At 41.4% G+C, this 21,687-nt stretch overlaps 1 protein-coding gene across 10 annotated transcripts in view; it reads right to left on the bottom strand.

Annotated features, from left to right (window-relative positions):
• The window catches only part of slc8a1b (solute carrier family 8 member 1b), a gene marked incomplete at its 3' end in the record, with an annotated part of 114,105 nt that overhangs the window by 10,489 nt on the left and 81,929 nt on the right, over nt 1–21,687 (bottom strand). For 4 of the 10 annotated variants that reach the window (XM_084561531.1, XM_084561536.1, XM_084561534.1 and 1 more), the window contains exons 5-6: nt 12,575–12,720; nt 6,915–7,014 (exon numbers count right to left, since the gene is read on the bottom strand). In XM_084561531.1, the coding sequence (XP_084417657.1) occupies nt 6,915–7,014; nt 12,575–12,720 (246 nt within the window). The remainder of the gene's footprint in view (nt 1–6,914; nt 7,015–12,574; nt 12,721–21,687) is intronic. The other 6 variants (XM_084561539.1, XM_084561537.1, XM_084561538.1 and 3 more) reach the window with 4 other exon arrangements.

A 21,687-nucleotide genomic window follows, 5' to 3' on the forward strand; every position in this document is an offset into this window, starting at 1 on the left:
TTTCCAGCTCGAAACCTTTGAAATAGTGACGAGCCCGTGTGGAACGCTGACTCTATCCGTGCGTGGAAAATGCTTTCTTGTGTTTGTGTTATTTGTCAAACGTTTTCAGCGGCTGTCGCACTAAGTCCATCGGTGAATGAGCCAGTCAGCCTATCTTTGACAAGACGATCAGTCAACATGTAACGAGTCGATTAAATAATAAGCCATGTAGTGAGTCAACCATTCGTCGTCATCCATCATCCAAACAATGCAAATAACAGTTTGTGCCAGGGCAGACAGACAGGTGGTGAGATGAACTAAGAGCAACCCAGGAAGTTTCATTTTGCAGCGAGAGAAACAATTCGGACTGATGAGAGTTGATTTGTCTCGAAAAGTAAATAAAATCACTGCATATGTTGAGGTTACATTTACTGTCCTCAAATCCTCTAGTGAACACGACATGGGGCCTTGTCTCTGGATTTTTCTTCTTCCACTGTTTTTCCTTGAATGCCCACATTACCTGCATTTCCCTCGGGTGCCCTCACACATACAGACATACATCCATAAATAAGACACCCACACGGAGGAGTAGGTGACACGCGATGTGGGCTCGGTAATTAGAAGGCACTGGTGTGTGGAGTGTTTGGACATTAATCTCTTTTATTTTCTTCCACTTTTGCCCACAATCCTATGTCCCTACTAGTCCCTATTTCCTCCTTGATGCCATTTCTATTGATTTTGTTTTTCAGTCTTGTTGTGCTTTTATTTTATTTCTCGTTCATGATCTTTAAACAAGAACACATTAAAACAGAACCACAACTCGTACCATGATACACTTCACACATGGGGGGGGGGGGGGGGGGGGGAGGGGGCATGCTGACTCACTTCCTTCTTTGTTGTTTTAGCTGCATATTAAAACATTCAAGTCACAATTGTATAATGAATATGGGCTTGAGAGCAGCCTCTCAGCTCTTTAATATTTAGAGTCCTATTTCAAGTGACCAAAAGTGATTGAGCACTTGACTTAAGAGCTGTTTAATGGTCAAGATTATTCCTTTATTTCATCTTCATCTATTAGGCAAGTAAAAGGTCTGAAGTTGTTCCCGAGGCATTTGGAAAGTGTTGGTCAAACAGGCCCTCTGTAAGGTACGGACACACCAAATGGACATAAAAGTAGTGCTGGCGATGAAGGACGACTGTGACATCGCTTGTGTTTGGAACAAAGAGTTGCACTTGAACAAGACTACAGCCATTGCCTGCATTAAAGGAAATAGATTTACGTACCAGCAGGTGGCAGTAGTCTGTAATGGTCATTCAAAAGGGGAAACCAGAAGAGCTGATATCAGGTGGGAGGCTACGAAGCTAGGAAGCGCTATAGACCGTCGTATGGAACTGACTCCCGCTGATCACTTGGTCTACAATTTAGTCATTCTAGATGATCACTCCGCTGTGAAAATACATGCATATTTGAATGTTCAGATCAGATTAAAATTTGCACTTTGCAGCTTTGACCAAAAGATATAGATTAGAGGGATAGCAGGAGGATTACTGTCCAAATGAACCAGTGCAGGAAAGTTGATTGGTTGATTGGTTGAAATCACAAAGATAGTCTTTAAGGTCCCAAGTTACTGATTTCAACGGTGCAACACAAAGACTTTAGAAAAATGGATGACGCGTCCCCACTTCCTCTCGTGGACCACAGTGAGGCTAGAATTCTGGGGACACAAGCGGACCCATCTTATGAGTTTGGAGCCAGAGTCTGCGTAATACTGTCTGAGATGTAGAGTCACCCATACTTCCTCTAAACCCACTGGCGTTTGCGTTTGGCTAATAGTCTGCTCTGCTCTGCTCTACCTTTGCCAGTTACAAAGAAATGTTGATGTTGATGATTATGCACTGAACTTCAGCATGTATTTCAGTGTTTTAGTTTGGCCCAAGTCCCATCCACTAACATGGAGGAAGTGGAGCTTATGACCTATACTGCAACCAGCCACCAGGGGGAGCTCTACATGCTTTGGCTTCACTTTAGAGGAGCTGTCATGGCTTCCACTTTTTTTACAATCTATGGTGCCACATCAGTGTCACATTACTTCTACTTTTACACCTACAGCGATTATTTTCTCCAGGATAAGAGGGATAATAAGAGCAACTTAACATTTTCATCTTATGGAGTTATCCCTTAAAGGGCAGTAAGACATCACATTGAAGGAAACACTGCTTATGATAAAAACAGCCATTCTATGCTCGAACAACGTGTGAATAACAACAAATGCATTTACACTTCAGCTCTATCATGCTGCTCTCCAACTCGGAAGATTTGTCAAATACTGCATGGGCACAATGATGAATACATAATCCCTTCCTGTCTCTCTGTGCTAGCTTATCTGGGGAATATTCTCCATTAGCCACGCAACACACACAAAAAGGAAAACAGGTCAGTGTACGCACAGCACCAGCACGCTGACATTTCAAGGTGCTTTAAAGGCTGGTTAAATGCAGGTTTCTTGCTTTGAGATGAATGTCACGGTCTTGGAAGCATGTTGTGTGCATGTATGTGCAAATATGTGCATGAGTTCTAAATCGTTGTTATGGTGTGACGACCTGAAGGTCAAAACTTGTCAGATTTTAAATGCCTTTTCATGGCTGCCGCCTTAACAGAAAAGCTGCAATTTTCCCAAGAATATATTTGTCACAATAATTTCTGGAGAGCTTCTAAGCATGTAATTATGTTCTGATGCTTCAGCTGTGGAGTGAGGATGAGAGACAATATAAAGTTCTCTTAAGTTCTCGGGTCAAGATGAAGGAACAGTTGAGGCTGGTTTAAAGTGATAGTAATCTTGATTTAGATCTAATATGTTTGAGACGTGATAAGAAAAAGTGAGGCAGGATAATAGAGGGAGGGACAGAGAGAGAGACGGAGACAGAGAGAGAATCAGAGATGGAGAAAGCAGAGAGAGGGAGAGATGAGATTAGACAAGGCTAGCTTATCAGGGTGTGCGTTAAATCCACCACAGTATCAGTGACAGTTCCTTTGGACTTGCTCAAACCCTTCAACCAGAAGTGTGTGACTGCAGGGATGAGCCGCCAAGTTACAGCATGTCTTCATTCGGGCTTGCTGTCTCAGTGTGTGTGTGTGGCGTGCATGTGCACTCAGTTCACATGGTTTGTCCAGAAAAGCAGCGCCAGATACAGGATTAATTCCTGTTTTGATATATTCAGTGCTAGCTTGCCACCATCCAGGTCTGAATCCCAGTTGTTGGAGGCATTGTAGCTCATTCTCTTTCTGTGTTGCTGCAAGATTGCATCCAAATTTTCAGTGCAGATAATGAAGTTGAGCCTTTTGTCTATTTTTCTTTGCTTCACCTAATAATTTCTCTTTTTTCTCTTCTCCATCCATTCATCCATAACCTTGATCAAGTGACCCTGGTTCCTGAATCATAGGTTCAGCGTGTTTGTATTCCAAAGGAGAATATTGACCTTCCCCAAATAAATTTGCAAATTAAGTGGAGAGGGCAGACTGCGAGATATCAGGGCTTAGTGTGCTGAAGAAACGGAACTACTATTTAGATAAAACAAACTCATTTCAGCTACTTGGTGCCACACAAGTTCATTCTAACTTTGCCAAATGAACAGAGCCAGAAGAGGAAACTCTCCGGGGGTAAAACAGCGATAAACACGCCGGGTGGGTGTGAATGAGTCGAGGCGCAGTGTAGCAAAGACCGGTCAATGGAACATGATGATAATTACTGCGGATGCAATTGATTTCTGTTGATCCCAAGACCAGATATTTACACTGCACATTAATACTGTACGCTAAGCATGGCATACTAATATAAATAGTTGACATGCAAATTACCGCATCAACATTTCTGTCTATCTTCCCTTTTAATTATCTCAGCATGAACTTGATTTGTCTCATCAGATTCTTTAGTTCGTTGCTTTCTCTCTCTCTCTTCCTACCCTGCTCTGGTTCCATTCGTTTGCAGCTGGATGTCAACTTCCTGTTTGATCTGCAAGCGTCAAGTCAACTCTTAATCTTCAAACACTCCCACAATCCAATCATTTTTTGCTTTAAAGGCCTAAAAAAAACAAAAAAAAAAAACAATTAGCCTCCAGTTTGACATGGTCCTGCATCTGATTTGCTTGTCAGCTTTGTGTGAATACAAAACTGCACTGCATGTGTGTGTAAGAGACAGCGAGCGCATGTCACACAATGAACCGTTGTTCTTCGAGGCTAACTGTGCTCACTACCTTTTTGCAGCTCTCCTTATAACACAAACACACACACACACAAACAGCACTCAGCCTAGACAAGCTAATCCCAGATAAGAGGGCAAAGACAGACCTTTTCATTAATGCCATCAGCCTGCCAACAAAGGCTGGCTAACTAGAGTGCAAACAAACGCACTAACACACAAGGATTAAGTTATTCAGGAGCACTGGAGTGATTGGGCAGGCTATAGACAGACAACAGAACTGTGTTTTGAACACAGCAGCGGCAGCAAATTGGATTTTATTCTTTTAACCGATTGTGCATTAATCATACTGTATGTACCATTTTCACATGAATAAACACAGAACAAACACATATTCCACTCCGGGTCATCTGTGTTTACAGTGATTATCTTGTTTGTAGTAGTTATTCTATCTATTCTATCAGTGGCTCTGAGGTGGAAAGAGTGGACACTTTCAGATACCTGAGAGTGACCATCTTACAGGACCTGCCATGGACTCAGCACCTGAACACCATCGTGAAGAAGGCCAGACGGCGCCTCTACCTCCTCAGACGCTTCAGAGACTTTAAGCTCCCTCTCAAGGTGCTCAGGAGCTTTTACACCTGCACCATAGAGAGCATCTTGTGTGGGAGCATCACCACCTGGATGGGAAACTGCGCCGGGCAGGACTTCCTGGTCCTCAAAAGGGCGGTCCGTTCAGCGGAGCGGACAACTTGCAGGACATTTAAACAAAACGCTGTAGGTTAAGGGCCAAGAAGATCCTGGAACAGCCCAGTCACCCTGGACACTCTGTCTTCTCCCTACTGCCATCAGGCCGGCGTTTCCGCTGTCCGAGGACAAAGACTGAGAGGCTGAAGAAGAGATTCTATCCTCATGCCATCCATCTTCTCAACTCTGAGCCTTAACTGGACTTAAATAGCGCTGCATTACTGCACTTTATTGACACGGCTGCTTTTTAAAACATTGTAAATGCATGTATATACTGCAACTGCCTATATAGTACTAAAACTACCCCAACTAATTGTATATAGAAGGCCATTTATATACTGTGCAACTTATTTACACGCCAGAGAGTTAATGGACAAAATGAGAGGATATGAAAGTGGTTAGCTTAGTATAGAGACTGAAAACAGGTCTGGCTCCGTTCAAGGTAAAACAATTCATGTAAAAGTCGCACCAATATCTCTTTTGTTTAACCAGGAGTTATCAACCGGTGCTGTGTCAGGGTTCCAGGTGAAATCCAGAAAGGAAGCGTCTGAAAGATCAGTCAGATCAGTCAGATTTGGTGAAATCTGAAGCATTACAGCAGCAAGAACGTTTACATCTCCTTCTCCACTGATGAGCTGCAATGAGGCTCTCCTTCCTCCAGAGGGCAAATCACTACTAGCGACGATGAGCTGTGAAGATTCTGCAGCGGATGTGGAAAAAAAATGTCTTCCACAGTTCCCTGATCTGCGTTCTCCCTCGTCTCTTTTCTCTCTGCCAACCTCCAGGAACCTCAACTTATTTTTTTAGGTTACTTCATACATTTCTTATTTGATGCATTACATTTCAATTCATGGATATATATATATTTATATTTGTTCTACACTGTCCATATTTCTCAAAGTTATTTTAACCCTGCATGTATGCTTTATCTCTCTCCCTCTCTCTCTTTCTTGTCACTCTCTGTTTGCATAATATAGTGTTTGAGACTCTTTCTCCATCTTCAAGGGACATTGACTCCATCAGGGCTTACAGCTGATCTGACAGTGACATTACTGTTGAATATTACTGTCTTTCAAGATCAGGGCACACAGCTTTCCTTTTTTGTCTTTGTGAGAAAAAAAGGTTCCCGAAGTTCCACAGTATATAAAAAATGTACCTTACAAACACATGAAACATACACTAGCGGGCCCAAAAATCTTTAAAACCATTAAACATGTTCCTGTTCTCATAATGTGAAGCCTCTTGATACAGAGAGCAGACAGGAATTCAAGTTTGCTCAGCCTTCATCCAGCCAGAAGTCACTGTGGAGGACGTGGTTTGAGGTCATACACAAAGTCTGCTCGTAAATCCGCTGGAGAGACGGAGGATTTTTAACGCCAACGATTCTCATGGCAGATTTAATCAAGTGGCCAGTTTGGAATTTCAGCTTATCTGATCCCACAGCAGACGATATTCTGTAAAGCCACCTGGTAGAAAATACTCATCAGCACAGAGCCTCTTTCTCCAGCCCTCTCTATCCCCAAAAACCCACACACGTCATCCTCGTTCTTCCGGCTTTATGGGGCCTGAAACACGCGCAGTCACGGCCACAGTTGTTCTCAGCATTATCTCCCATCTGGTCAGCTTTTGTCCAAACAATCAAAGGCCGGTCAACTATCCAGTTAGTAAAACACACACACACGTCTGAATCCGCAGAACAGTGAAACTGCTTGATTTTACGCTGAGAGGCACATTATGCATGAGATTTTTGATTAATTTGCTTATATCGATCGTTAGAACGAAGGAAGCAGAGGACACTGGAGACATCAGCGGACTGTAAAACTGCAGCTGTTCACACTAAAAAAGAATTTATATGTCACACTATCCGTCACACACACATCTGCTCCATAAAACCACCTCAGATGACTCCAGCGAAAGCTCAGAGCGGGAGGAAGGAATTCTGAATAGATAAACACATGCGTATTAAGCACACACACTCTCCACTGGCCTTACCTGCGCTAACAGTGATGGCTTCTATGAACTGGTCTCTCCAGCTGTTGGTTCCTACCAGCAGAGCCAGGTTGGTCTTCTTTATCAGCTTGTCCACTGTGTTCTGCAGAAGGAGAGACAAATAATTCAATGTTATATTACAGAAATCAACTGGATGCTATAAAGTAAGAGACTGCCACTATCATTTTTAAGCAAATGCAAAAGTTTTCAGATCTTCTGGTGTAACTTACTGGTGCCAATGTATCTCTGGAGCTATATGATTGCAGAGTGAAACATTAAACCCCAAGACTACTAGGCACCATTTACACAAAATTCACATTTGATTTTCCTTATTTTGGATCACTGCTGGAATTTAAAATACACCTTTCTGGATTTTCGAAACATATGGCTGTGAAGCTCGACTTTGTAATGACTGTACCATATATTCTATAGTTATAACTTACTTAAGGGTAAGGGTTAATAATTAATTAGGGTACATGGGAGTAGTTCCTTGAATGGCCACTAGAGGTTGGTTCAAATAGTGAGTCGACCCCAAAATACATTTTGGTTTCTATAGCGAATTTCCTTATTTATGACAACTGTAATGGGGGTTATTTTTTACATAACTCAACCATTTAAATTATGTCAAGGCTTACAGTTATGCATTATTAAGGCCGTTACTTTTCTGCTGAGGTTTTTCGCTGTCAGCCCCAGCTCCAGTCCGACCTCATTGCTTATTTTTGAATTAGCTTGCGAGTTCTGCGTCGTATTCACGCCATTTGGTATAGCGGCATAGCTCTGTGACCTGTGCCCAGACATGTGCCTGCTCATCATGACAACGCAGACTGCAATGGCTATGATTGGTGGGAAAGGGAGAAACTTAACATACTGTCAAGATGGCAAGGACAGGAACCACCACAGTGAGCTTCAAAAACCGCTCTACAGGTATCTTATAGGTGGCGTCGCTTAGGGATGGGCGATATGGACTAAAAAATTTATCCCGATAATTTCTGGTATTTATCACGGTAACGATAAAAATTACGATAAATAAACACCAATTCAGCCTAATCTTTTTGACTATAATTCATCGGCAAGTTTTATCTGAGTTGTTGTTTTTTTACCGGACTCTTTGGATGAATTCGACGCTGCTTCTGCATCCTTGCACATTTTCTGGCTTTCTTCATATTCTGGTTTGTGCTTGTGTTTGAGGTGGTGGATCAAATTAGTGGTGTTACTGTCCTTTTTATGCACTATTTGTTTGCAAACCTTGCATGTTGTAATTTGCTGCTCCCCATCAGACTTTTTAACCCCTTCATGCCTAGTGTCGCGAATTCACGACGCACTGTTTCCGTTCAGACTGCAGCCGAAATAACGCATGTAATACTCCAGTGTCGGTTTGTGCACATTCAAAAAATTCCTAGGAACCTTTTGCAAGCACTAGTTTCTCGTGGGACCGGCCGGAATGGTAAGCAAAAATACAAATATTTAATTTCTTTATATAATTGAAAAATCAATTCAGGCGTTAAGGGGTTAAAACCAAACCGGTTCCAGATGATGGAGGTGGAGCCTCGTTTAAGAATGAGCTCCTCGCTGCCCAGTGTATCTGCTCCGCGTTCCACCATTGTCAATATTCCATACATGTTGGGCTGCGAGTGTGTCGCGCACATATATACGTCATCAATGGGAATTTATCGTTTTTATCGCGGGATGACATATTCTTACCGTGGGGAATGTTTTTGACGATATATCGTAAACGATGAAATATCGCACATCCCTAGCGTCGCTGTATAAAGGTCTTTATATAGTCAATGATCTTTATGGAGCTTAGTCCAGTTGAAATGTTTAAAGAAACAGTGTACATTTAGTTTATCCTATCTACTGTAAATTTGTTTGCATCTGCAATTCTCATATATTCCTTTATCCGCTTCCCTTTTTCTTCCTTTCTCCCTTCCTTTCTTTTGTTTCCATCTTTTTCCAATTTCATTCCTTGTATTTATATGCTCTCTGTTTTCTTCAAACGGAAGAAACTGACAGATTGAGATGGCACACAAACTCTGAAGCACGCACACTCACACACACTAATTAGTAGAGCGGTGGGGATTGCTCGCTCCTTTTCTCTCCACTTCAGAGGGAAACTGGGATGCTAATTGTGTTGAATGGAGCTTAGGGGTGTAAATAGTGCCTTGCTGCTGCTGTGGACACACACACACACATGCATGCACGCATACACACGCACACAGCCAGCTTTACTCTGCCTATTGTACGTGCAGAGTTTATTTAACTGCGCTCAGCTAGGTTTTTGTAATGCCGTCTTTCTTATTCTCTGCTACGCTGTTATTTTTATCCCGTTGACTTGCTTTCTTCTTTGTTCTCTCACTCCTCGCTCAGACTGGACCGCTGTCAGATACATATGCACACCTTGTCTGCGTGTGTGTGTGTCCACAGAAGAGAGGAGCGCACATCTAAAACCGGTGGATAGATGAATGTCACCAGCATGTGGTGCTGTAAAACCTGGTTAACTGCAACAAGACTTTTCAACCTGATGCTGACGGATTTATTGGACATAATAAATTTCTTCGATACTCCTCGATCTCTTTGTCCTGACTTTAAATCTCTTTTCTTTATAAACAAATATTTCAAACCATATTGGTGATTATGAAAAGTACATATTACAAAGTGCACATGTTGGAATGCACAATAAAACTGCATTTTAAAAGGATATGAAACATACTTATATAATTAATACCAGCTCTTTTTTTCTTCTGTGTCACAGGGGTTGTACTGAATAGTCGACTAGTCGACTTCCTGCTTAAAGCGTCATGGCACAGCAGTAAAGTCGACTAGTCGCCTATCACGTGACAATAACAACACGGACACCTCCAAAAAGCACTACTGTAATGCACACTCATCTAAAAAGACATCCGCTAACGCTAGCAGAAGAACGGTCCAAATCTCTCTCAGCAGCACCAGCTACAATATCCTATCTTACAACATGCTGTGAAGTATTATTAAACGCTATTGACGATGCTGGTTTATAGACAATACAGACAATCTGCAGCGCACAGCATTGATAGGCTCATGTGTTTCGTTCAGTTCTGTTGCGTTCTATTAGTTGACATTGTTGGTGTGATTGTAGATTGTGTTTTTCTCTTTTTTTGCCAAGCGAGAGCCGCATATGCGTCAGACTGACGGTGTCTATGGTGTTGGCGTGGGCTGCAGCCGACAGTAGCCCGTGTTCAGGCTTCAATTACCCTGCAGAAAGGGCTCTGTAGCTTCCTTTATGTATTCAGGTCAAGAACATAGATTTCGTCGTTGCAAAGCTTTACTTTCTACTGTGTTTTTATGTGTGACACCATCGACTAGTTGACGTTGACTGGACTTTCACCACATATTAGTCAAAAAAATCTGAAGTAGTTCAACCCCTAGTGTGTCATCCGTGATTATTTACAGACAAAAATAGATAAAGATGAGTAACGACATTAAAAGACTTTGAGGAAAACAGCTTATTTGCCTCTATCTGTGGACTCACTAGGCATCTCTTTTCTGTACATGTGTCTGTTTTCACACATGCACGGAAGCCCTCAACTCATACAGACTTGAAATCTAAGACAGAGAGGGTTGGAAATCAAGCTTCATGTAAGAAAGAATGTGTCTGAATCAGTCTTTGTAATGTGCACCTGACCTGATGTACAGTACGAGTAAAGCAGGGGATTTTCAGGGGAATTCAGCGTGAGGGAGCAGGTGGATTGATGATGTGTCTATCAAGTGTGAAGAAGTGTGAAGAAAAATAATCCTTTTCACAAAAAAAAAAAAAAAAACTGTTGGAGAGACAACAAGGTTTGAGAACTTTTAGAAGGTCAGAGCCATCAGATGAATTTAGGAACTAGACCAAATAACGAAACGGCCATGAACTGTAAAAAAAATAATAAGCTGGGATTTATATATCATAATCTTAGTGCCTGTCACCAGCAGGCAGTTTTGAGAAAGAGTCTGTGTGTGCTGCTGTTGTGAAAGGGCACCTCCATATATGAGAAAACTACTTTTGTCTTTCTTGATCATCAGGCCATCCGTGCTTTCTTTTAGTACTGGCACTATCCCTCAACAAAATACCATCAGATCAGTCTTGCTCATCCTCAGTCTCAATCCCTCAGTCCCTCAGTTGCTCATCCAAATACCATCAGATCATTTTGGATTCAAAAGAAAACATTCAACTTCCGAGTAGAAACTTTCTACTGGTCTGACTTTTAACCTTTATCCTCTCCAGTCCTGTCTTAAATCAAACTCTGCTGTACTCCACTATCTGCCAACAGGTGCCACTTACAGATAACTATAGGATACAGCTCTCCCCCCACACACACATTCACACGCACAATCTGATGCACTGAACTACTTGACAAAGTATAGTATCCTGTCAAGTGGCGAGCTATTGCTGGGTGTTATTAACTGTCTGTCTAGAGCGAGCGTGTAGGTGGAAGGCAGCAAAAAACATGCATTAGTACACACACATGCACACACACACACACCACAATATGTAACATGGAAGGTAATTACATCTACGCTTGTCTTAAGAGAACGAGAACTCAGAAATGACACACACACACACCGATTACACAATTATTTCCTATATGTATCAGAAAGGTTTGTGAGTGGTTTTGTGTGTATCTACTGTTACGTCACTAATTATCACATAAGCGATGTGTTTGACACAGGCAATGCAACACATCATCTGGCTTTTAAAGAATTATTACCCCCCAAAAAAGAAAGTCACATATGGATCAGAGAGGTGTCACACTTCTCATTATACTGCTGTATACGTATCAGCCACAACACTAAAACCACCTGCCTAATTTTGTTTAGTTCTCTCATGTGCCTGCCACAAACTTCAGGTGGGACACTGATATATCGTATCTGGCACCAGGACGTTGGTAGGGGAGTCTTTGAGACCTGTGGAATGAGGGGAGGGGCCTTTGTGGATCAGGCTTGTTCCAGAGCATCCCGCAGATACTTGATCAGCTTGGGGTATGGGGACTTTGGACTATATTTCACGTTGTTTTAACCTTTTGTGATGGGAAAGGCTGCATGGGATTGGCTTCTGCCATTAGGGAGTGTGGTTGATATGGGATGGGGTTGCCTGGTCAGGAACAAAGTCTAGGTGGGCGGTACGTGTCATAGAGGAAGAATATGAGAGCAATAGAAGCAGTAAGACCAGTTGGATTTTGTTTTTCCTCAGATTGAGCCGATCCATGCTTGTGTAAATTCAAGGATTTGACCACATACTTCATAACAGCCCCACATCCAACACTTTATAGTGCTTTCAAAAGCCTTGTTTCCACCTGCAATTTAAACCAGTTTTGTTGTTTTTGCCATCTGGTTTCAGTGTCCACTCCTAGTAATGATTAATAGATTTAATTACTGACGTACTGACTCTACTGTCTAGGAACTGACAGGCTTTGTGAAGTAAAATCCTCCTGTCGTTCAAGGTCATGTGGGAGTCCGGTATTTATTTTGTGGATTAACTTTCACGGAGACAGACAGGATGGAGCGGACATCATCATAGTAAACAAATCTATTGGTCCCATTATAAAAACAATCTAAAATAAATTTCTTTTATAACCAAGCAAGTAAATTTGCAAAAAGGTGGCACAAAAATACTGACAGCTTTAGAAGTGTAACCTTGAACTTACCTTGAACTCATACGATTCCTCTATAATGACCTCCAGTTTGACATGGTCTCCCAGCATGGGACGGCCCATTTCGGCTATGCGGCGTTCCTCTTCGTCTTTTCCTGTCAGTGCCTCTTCTTCCTCCTCTTCTTCCTTCTGCTGCTCCTCTGAAAATGTAACAGAACAACAGCAGGTCAGTGAGGTTTTGGAAGTGTTATAGGTGTCAGGAATTCATTTAGCAGATTCACCCATTAAAAAAAAAAATATATATATATAAAGATCTACAAAGTTTCCAGTCAGGGGAACCCGCTGTGTAGAAGTAAACCGGAAGGTAGTAGATCTGAGTGAGGGAAAAAAATATTTAGTAGGTTATAGTCCTTGTAGGCTACTGTGTCAGCATCTGTTAAACTGCTAGTCTGCAACTAGTCAGCTGTGTTGAGTGTGTCTGTGCACTTCAAATAATCGCAACTGTGACTGAGCAGCCCATGAGGAAGTGGGAGCTAATAAATGTTGAACAACCGAAATTATTGCAACACAGAAAAGAAAAAAGATGACTGAATAGATGGTGTGTCGGAGGTAGAAGGAGGGAGAATTTTTTTTGTGCTTGTCCGCCCACTGAAAGACATGGACAAGGAAATGCATTTTGGGCCTAAGTATAAATTAATTCATCTCCAATCAGACCTACAAGTTTCTTACAGAGACCCTGCCTTAGAACAAATCTACTTGAATGTGAAAAGACTGCATTTCAGTTGAAGCTATTAATGAACAGTAATGCTCAAGTCCTTGTGATCCTCAACGTAACATGTCATGACAGTTACGTTAAAAACGTTTACAGCAGCCCTGCTGGGAAACTAACTGTCAGTTTGTGTAAGTTGTTACGAACTCTGCTGTGTTAAATTTTAATGACTGCACCCCATCTGTCCACTGTAATTCTTTAAAACACTTTATTAAATACACTAAAACCAAACACACCCCACACTTGATGTCAAGAGACCTGAATTTGGAAACATGTACGAATTTATCCTCAGCACTCCTCATTGTCAGTAGTAGAGCTGCTCTTTCAGGTGACAGAAAGCACAGTGATATACAGTATTACTTCCTGGTTAGAAGACTGAATGAACAGAACAGAGCATCATCCACAATACCCACTCCCAGTACAAATCTTTGTGTTAAATTAATATCTAGACATGTCTGTAGTTTCAACTTATTTAATTAGACTTAGACTCTTCAGTAGTTTTAGTAGCCTTGCTAAATGAAAAATACGTCCCCAAGTTCCTCTGTCATCTCATTATCCCTGTCGTTCTGTTGCTCTGTTGCCCCCCTCCCCTCCTCTTTTCCCCGTCTTTACGGTCAGTAATTGAGATTCGCTGTAGAGCCAGAACTCACTGCTGGTTTCAAAGCGTGTGGGGGAAGGGACGATAATCAAATTTTCCATGAGGGAACGGTTAGCAGTGCTGTTGCCTTCTATTATAGTGCAATGCATTGTGGGTCCACACTAGCTCATTGGTCATTTGTTCCTTTCAGCTGAGCTTCAAGTGCATGGAGCTTATAGCTCACTCACACAAGCAGCCATGCAAATTTCTGCCAGGAACACTTTTGTCAAACACCATCATAAGTGAGAGGCAGAGTCAGAAATTGTGGCTCCTTGCACGTCCATATATCACGAGAGCTGAAGGTAAAGCAACCAAAACAGAACCTATAATATTAGTACTTTCATATAATGGAAGGCATATTTATCTGTAAAGGGCTAACAATTCAATTTTGCCTCGGTTTTACAATTGGGAATTTAGCTGCTGTCAATCAAAAATAGACACAAATGCTTGTTTCAGCCACTGAGAGAAAAACGTATTTCAGATATTTCTCAGAAGACCCTTCTGGTTGTTTGTCCCTATAATGAAGCAGTGGTCTCCTGTGTTAAAGTCCAATGTTTTGTTGACTCATCCATGCACCTCCACATATAAAATGCACTGCTAACACAGCTTTAAACAGCAGCATCTCTCCCTCCCCTCCCCCCAGACCATCCACACACATCGGCCGCTCACCTGCTATGTAATATAACCTGAGAGAAAACTTCATGGACCACTCACGTAGCATACGAAGCTATTTGTGTTGTTCACTAATAAAAACTGACGTTACCGACACTTTTTGAAACCCGATGTTTGAGCTCCTGATTTTCTGGACCATGGAGATTTACAATTACTTAAAGAGAGTTGGTCAAAACCTGGAGGAATCGAGTCCAAATGTAACGTGAGCTAGCTTAACTTTATAAGCGCTAGCTAGCAAAGTTAGATTGAAAGTCCACTGTTTGCTATAAATTAGTTTTATTCGTTGATACTTTATTTAATCTTAGATGCATATGTCCATAGAATACCATGACTTAACAGCATTATGTTAAGTATTCCTGTAGATGAACTGGTGAACTGAATTTGTCGCTAAATCCAACCCAATCCGTTATTACGGTAATTTAAAGAAGGACTGAGAGAAAACACATGCACTTACTGTATGTGCAGACATTTCATATACTGTATAAATTGTTTTTAATAGTAAGGACAGCATCATAATTAGGTTTAGATTAGGTTTTTATTAACAGTAGACGCTACCCCCCAACACACACACAAAAAAAACATTAGCTTTTTTACTTGCTAATTTTGCCTAGAGGGAGCTAGCTGCTGTTAATAATGCACAGACACTCATGCTTGTTTAAGCCACTGAGAGAAAGAGGATGTATTTTTGACATTTCTCCATAGACCCTTCAGGGAGTTTGTCCCTATGATGAATAAGCGGCCTGCTGTGTTAAAGTTCATTGTTTTGTTGACCCGTCCATTCGGCCCAGCCTCATTCCCATGTGCAAATAGTAGCTGTGCAACTACCTGACCTCACTTCTTCCACTGCACAACACCCTCTAGAAGCCACTGGCACAATGAAATGAATCTCTGGGCAGTAATAAGCTGCATAATGGGCAGACAGTCTCTCCACAAAACCACAATTATAAAAGTTTGGCAGATGATGTAAATGTAGGATTTTCACTGAAGCTACTCTGTTACTATTATATCTCACTTGACCTTCATGGTTTGCTTTTAGTTCATTTAGAATGATTTACACACACACTCATGCAAACACACCCTGTGACACACCATGTAATGCTCTTTTAATGAACTCAATTAACGGCCTACACTATACCTAGTGTGGGATGAACACGACCTGCCAGTATCCTTGTTAGCTCCACTCCCTCTGTGTGTGTGTGTGTGTGTGTGTGTCTAAATAGACCTGACAGAGGTTGAATGTTACAGGGTAAGATGCTGCCACCTGTCAAAGCTGCTGTCTATACCATTTATCATTTGGATTTTCTTCCCCTTCTGGTGTCCTTCTCTCTGCTCCTTTGCAGCTCAATTCAGTTAAATTAAACTAGGTGTGCTTCACAGCCAGGGCAGACACACAAGGATATGGTTGAAGGGTCTGAATACAAATGAAATTCAGCATTTAAATAATTCAGTTCTTTTTCCAAATTGAGCCCAACCTTTCTACTTGAACTGTATCTTTAATAAACACACAAAAATATGACATAATCTACTTGTGTGGTATCCTAGAATTTTTAACATAACCGCGTCTCAACCCATGTTCTTCTTTCTTAATCGTTACTTTCCTTTCAGTCAACATTCTGTCACCGCATCACCTTTGCTTCTTCTTCTCACTATTAAAATTTCCCATCTGTATTCATACTTTTCAATTTCGCCCTAACGCATCTTTCCCAATTTAGTTTCAGTTCAGAATCAACTGGCTGAGAAAACCAGCAAAGAGCACATCACTTATTTTGTAAGCATCCCTGACAACACCCTGCTTTCTTGGTATTCCCACTGAGAACACATGAGCATGGATCACTGGTGGACGCCGTCTTCCTCCCATTGTCATTACTGCTATTTCTGTTAAAAATAACAAATGCTTTTCATAACCTCCATTTTTTTCACCTCATAGTTGGAGCACTATAATCAGGGTGAAACTCTACTGGTTAAATCATCAGTTCAAACTCGAAGTACATAATTAAACACGGAGTACATTAACCTTTTAGGTAATTTAAAGTTTCCTTTTAGCAAGAAAAATCTAATCACTGAACTTAAAATTTTATCATGTGAGTAATAACAGTGGGGATGTAGGTTTTACAAACTTAATTCAAGTTTGCTTACTTCATTAGAGGAGTATATCTTTGTCTAGATGAAACACTGATCAATACATGCTGACATGACGTAGCATGTGTTCAGTGTGTATGTGCGATTTCACTCCTTGTCATGCGCTGACTGAGAGTCTAGTTCACTAGAAGGAATGGAAGAAGGAAGGCAGAGGGAGAGGAAGTGGTTGAGAAGCACCATGGGTAGAGGAAAAATGGGTTAAGAGGAAAATGTGATGGACTGAGGTTTCATTAGAGGAGGCAGAGGAAGGAGAGGAGGAGAGGAGGAGGGATATCTTTGCAAACTGTCACCGTACAAAAGACAAGGGGAGGAGCAGAGGGGATAAACTTCTGCACTGTGTCAAGGGTGAGATGAGCAGGTGGAAGGAGGAAGAGGACAGGGAGGAGACGGGAGAAGACAGGGTCTTTGACAGGATTAAGCAGTACAGCGGGGGACAAGGGAAGGAGGAGGAGGGAGAGGAAGTGTCAAACTTTTGGAGAGTCTCACAGAAGGAAGCAGAATAGGATATGTAGAAGACTTGGGAAGGCTTAACAAACTGTGTCTGCCCATAAGAGAAGACAGGAGAGGGAAAGGGAAGGGGTAGTTGAGGAAGATGATGGCGGAGCACAAAGAGGCAGTAAGACAAGAGGAAGACAAGGATAGTCAAGAGAAGGAAATCTTCATCATATTAAGGGGATGGGTTTGTCACCAACCAAAAATAAAATAGGAAAAATAGGCGGGAGGAAGAAGGAAGAGTGATGAAGAACTGGCAATCCTGGCTGTGTTAGGCCTAACTCTCTATGCCTTCAAACATTTCATGATGGAAGGAAAAAAAGTATCATCTACCCACAATGCAATGCATGGCATTTTACAAAAGCCAAAATGACAGTTGAATTATATTCAGCAGGAAGTAGTGGATGAGTGAAGGGAGTGATTTCTGAGGTCTTCAATTGAACGTTCCGTTGCCAGTAACAACCACTACTGACACACTTCCATGGCAGCTTAACTGATTGTTACAGCCATCATTTCTTCTGATCTGTGTCCAAACACATACTGACAGAGAATTGCTTGTCTGCACTGACCTTGTTTGGGAATATTTTCACTTGAGCTGTTTTATTGTGGCAGGAAACTTTTTTATCTTATTAGGGCCATACGGTTTCTTTTTCTTTTCCCTGCTACCTTATTAGGAGTTTTATGCCTGATTAATTTGCTCGGCTACAGTTGTGACTCCTCAGAGAATGGACATGGGTCTTCTGAGGGTGTCCTGTGGTGTCTGGCAACACAATGTTGTTATCGGGAACCTTTGGGTCCTATGGGTTGAGGGGAGGGGCCTCTGTAGATCATCCAACAGATACTTGATCAGTTTGGGATCTTTTGAATTTGGAGGCCTGGTCAACACCTTGTGCTGTTCTTCATGTTTTTTGAGTTGTTTCTAAACCGTTTTTTTTTGTGTGTGTGTCTGTGTCAGGCTGCATCCTGCTGTGGATGGCTGCTGCCATCAAGGAGTGTCGTTGCTATGGGGTGGGGGTGCCTGGCCTGGTCTAGGTGGGTGCTACATGTCTAAGTAACATCCAGCAGAACATTGAATTGTCACAAGATGGTTAAAGATAAGGAAGAGAAGAAAGAGAAGCTGGATAAAAAGAAAAAGGAGCGGAGAGCCGAGGATGAGAATTTGGAAGAAGAGGGAGTGGTTGAGTAGGATGATGGTGTTACAGTTAGAACAGAAAGAGGCATAGGAAGCAGAAAAGAAAATTCAGGAAAAAGAAATCCTCACCCTCTGAAGCCACTAACCGCAGGATGTCTCTGTTTGGTAAATATAACACTCATTACCTGCTTATTGAGTGGCGTTAAATATGACAAAGTGCAGGCTGGAGTACATTCAAAGCCTGTCACACCACTGAGTCAGACTGTTTTGTGGGAATCTGTACATACATTTACCAAGAAGAAAGACTGGAGATTATCTCTGTAGGCATGCTGTGACTGTAGCAGATGGCTGACTTTAGTTGACTCCAGAGCCTTTTGCTCACAGGGACTAGTTTTACATATATTTATCTTATTATTTGAAATTAAGAGAACAAGAAAAAAACATAATTGGCCCTCTTTAATAACTGTGATCTTTAACTTGCAGTATTTTACTTCTTACTGACAAAATAATAGAGATTTTCAGCGGATTGTACAGTAAAATAGAACAAATTTTAGTTTCACAACTGCGTCCAGCAAATTCTTCAAATGCAATAAAGCCCAGGAAGTCCTAATTGATGTAATGATCTAATCTAATCAAGGTAACTGCCTATTCCACCATCTACTTATTTATTTAGACTATTTAGTATAGTATATTAGCATATGCAAGAAATGAAATTCACAAAAACAACACATGATTAATGTTCTGTTATCATTAATCAGAGCTTTATATTGCCGCAGGAAAGCTACAAATTGGTATATAGTGTACATGCTAATGATCAAACTAAATATGGAGGAAGGCAGGCAAACCCACACACACACACAAACTCTGACTGGCATGACAAACGGCTTATTGTGTCTCCAATTAATTTATGTTGTTTGGACACATGGCCAGGGTTAATCAAGGCCAGGGTTAATAAGGATGCTATGTACGGTTGCATAACTAAACACACGCACATGCAAACAGGGGCCAGAGAGAGGACATAAAGAGAAGGAGGATGGCACAGCTGTCAGACGAGATCTGTCACCGATCTCCACACACATATACATAAGCGTGTGCGTCCATCTGTGTGGGCACATGTGGCAATGTATGTTTCACTCTGTGAGTGTATATTGTGTGTGTCATGCACGCTTGATGCTGCGTGTGGATTAGGACACGGGGTCATCGCCCTCTGCGGGGCGTGTGTGTTTTCAGCTGTTTACCCTCTCAGCACTATCCCTTCCTCACTATTCTGCTATGACAGTTGGAGGTTCACAGGCTGCCGTGAACTCTCCTCTGCCTCCTTGCCATCCTGAGGCTGCTTTGGACCAAATCAAAAACCGGACATATCAGAGGTTCTTCCGGAAAGTTCAAAAGCCTCAAGTGAATTTAGCCTTTTACCCCCAGAGAGGAAATCTCCTGCATAAAAGATGTTATCGCTCAGAACACCTTCAGAGAGAATCAGAGATGCATTTTCTATTTTGAAACAAGAAAAATTGACCCTCGGTATCATCAACAATACCGTGACTGATGACTGGACAATCACAACCTGTGCAAACAAGTTCACAGGTGGAAGAGCAAATCACATATCATTCAGTCTGGGAGAAAATGAGCAGCGGCTCCATGAACTCGGAGCAGACTGGCTGATGAAAAGACCTAGGTCTTGAACTGATTTTTGGTACTATTAATAAGAGGCAAATTGACCATATTCCACAATGCTTTAATACTAAATGCGTAAGATTTAGTGTAGTAGTTAAACTGAAATGCTTACGCAGGATAATTTATACTTTAGGCTTAACAATATGATGTAAACTGTGACCATTAATCTCTACTTATTTTTAAAGTCAAACAGCTACATGGGTTTCCCTACCCATCTTCTAACTAAGCACAATGTCTAACTCTTTGTTTCTGTATAGCAAGTGACAGATGCAGAGCTTGTTTAGTCAGCGCTCTCACAGTGAAACACAGCTAAACGAACAACCAAAAAAAGCCCTTTATTTTCATCTAATATTTAAAGTACAGATTTGATAAAAGATAAAACTGACGGGTTCCAAAAAAAAAAAAAAACTCCCTCTGTTCTCTCTATCCAACACTTCCTAGATGTTAAAGCTGTTTTTTTTTTTTTTTTTTTTTTTTTCTGGTCTCTTACATCTGAAGGCACAACTCACACATTAATCAAGGCTTGAGAGTGAACGTGGCTCTTTTGGTCTCTATTCAGCAGCCGTCTCAGGGGCAGGAGGCTTAAAAACCTACTTGAAATTTGCTGGATTGTTCAAAATTGAGAAAATCAATTCCACACTTCACAGTCTCTCTGTAGTGGTCTCTGCGCGAGAATGAAACAAAAGCGCAGCTGCATTAAAAATTCACATGTCTTTTAACACAGGTTTATCAGGTCAGTGTATTTTCACAAATTTGGCTGTCTGCTGTAAAATTAAAATGGAATAAATAGATGAATTATGTTTGTCTGGTAACGACTAGCCACGCACGTATGAGCATGAAGGTTCTGCTGCTTTTAATTTTATAGGAAACACATGCTGCTGCTTGAGTTATTAGCTGTAGTCAAAACCTCCAGACCTGGTAATAAATGTATGGGTACAGTATACGCATTGATGTTAACAAATGAAAACATACTTCCTCTACAGCCTAAGGCTTTTCAGAGTGCCCCAGAGGTTGATGCTGATTCTTCGTAATGCCTTCATTCAGTCCGTCTTTCTGTGCACCATATCTGCTTCGTGTGCCAATATGACAGCTACCCTCAAGTCTCAGCAGCAGCATCTGGTATGAAAGTGGTCAGAGTGAGGGACCAGCTTTCTTCAGTCTACATTTAACTCAACTATCTGAAATTATTTGGTTTAGGTACAACCACTTCTCTTTCACTGGTTACGACATATGACCGAAATGTCAAATCCCCGGAAGCACATGGCCTGGGTCTATATTTGCTGAAACCCACTGAAATGCTACTGGTAATATAAAACCAAAAATAGTAATGGCACAAACGGGTTTTGCACCACGTTTCTCCAAATAATGTCCCCAAATTTATTAATGAGAAGCATTTAAAAAAATCACAGGGGAGCGACGGAATGGCGCCACTTTTGCAGACATTGCCACCACAAAAACAGCAGTAGTGGCCAAATTTGAAGGTTTTCTTTTTAACATGTGTTTAACACTGCTAAAGGGTCTATTTTATACCAAACCACAAACTTTTTATTAAAAGGTAAATATAGTACCTAAACCTAATCCCAAATGGGAATAATAACTCAGTTATGTAAAAAAGTAATAGGCCGACATTGAACACAAAGCCCACTCTCCTT

Source organism: Chelon labrosus, assembly GCF_963514085.1.
Source record: "Chelon labrosus genome assembly, chromosome: 15".
NCBI lineage: Eukaryota > Metazoa > Chordata > Actinopteri > Mugiliformes > Mugilidae > Chelon > Chelon labrosus.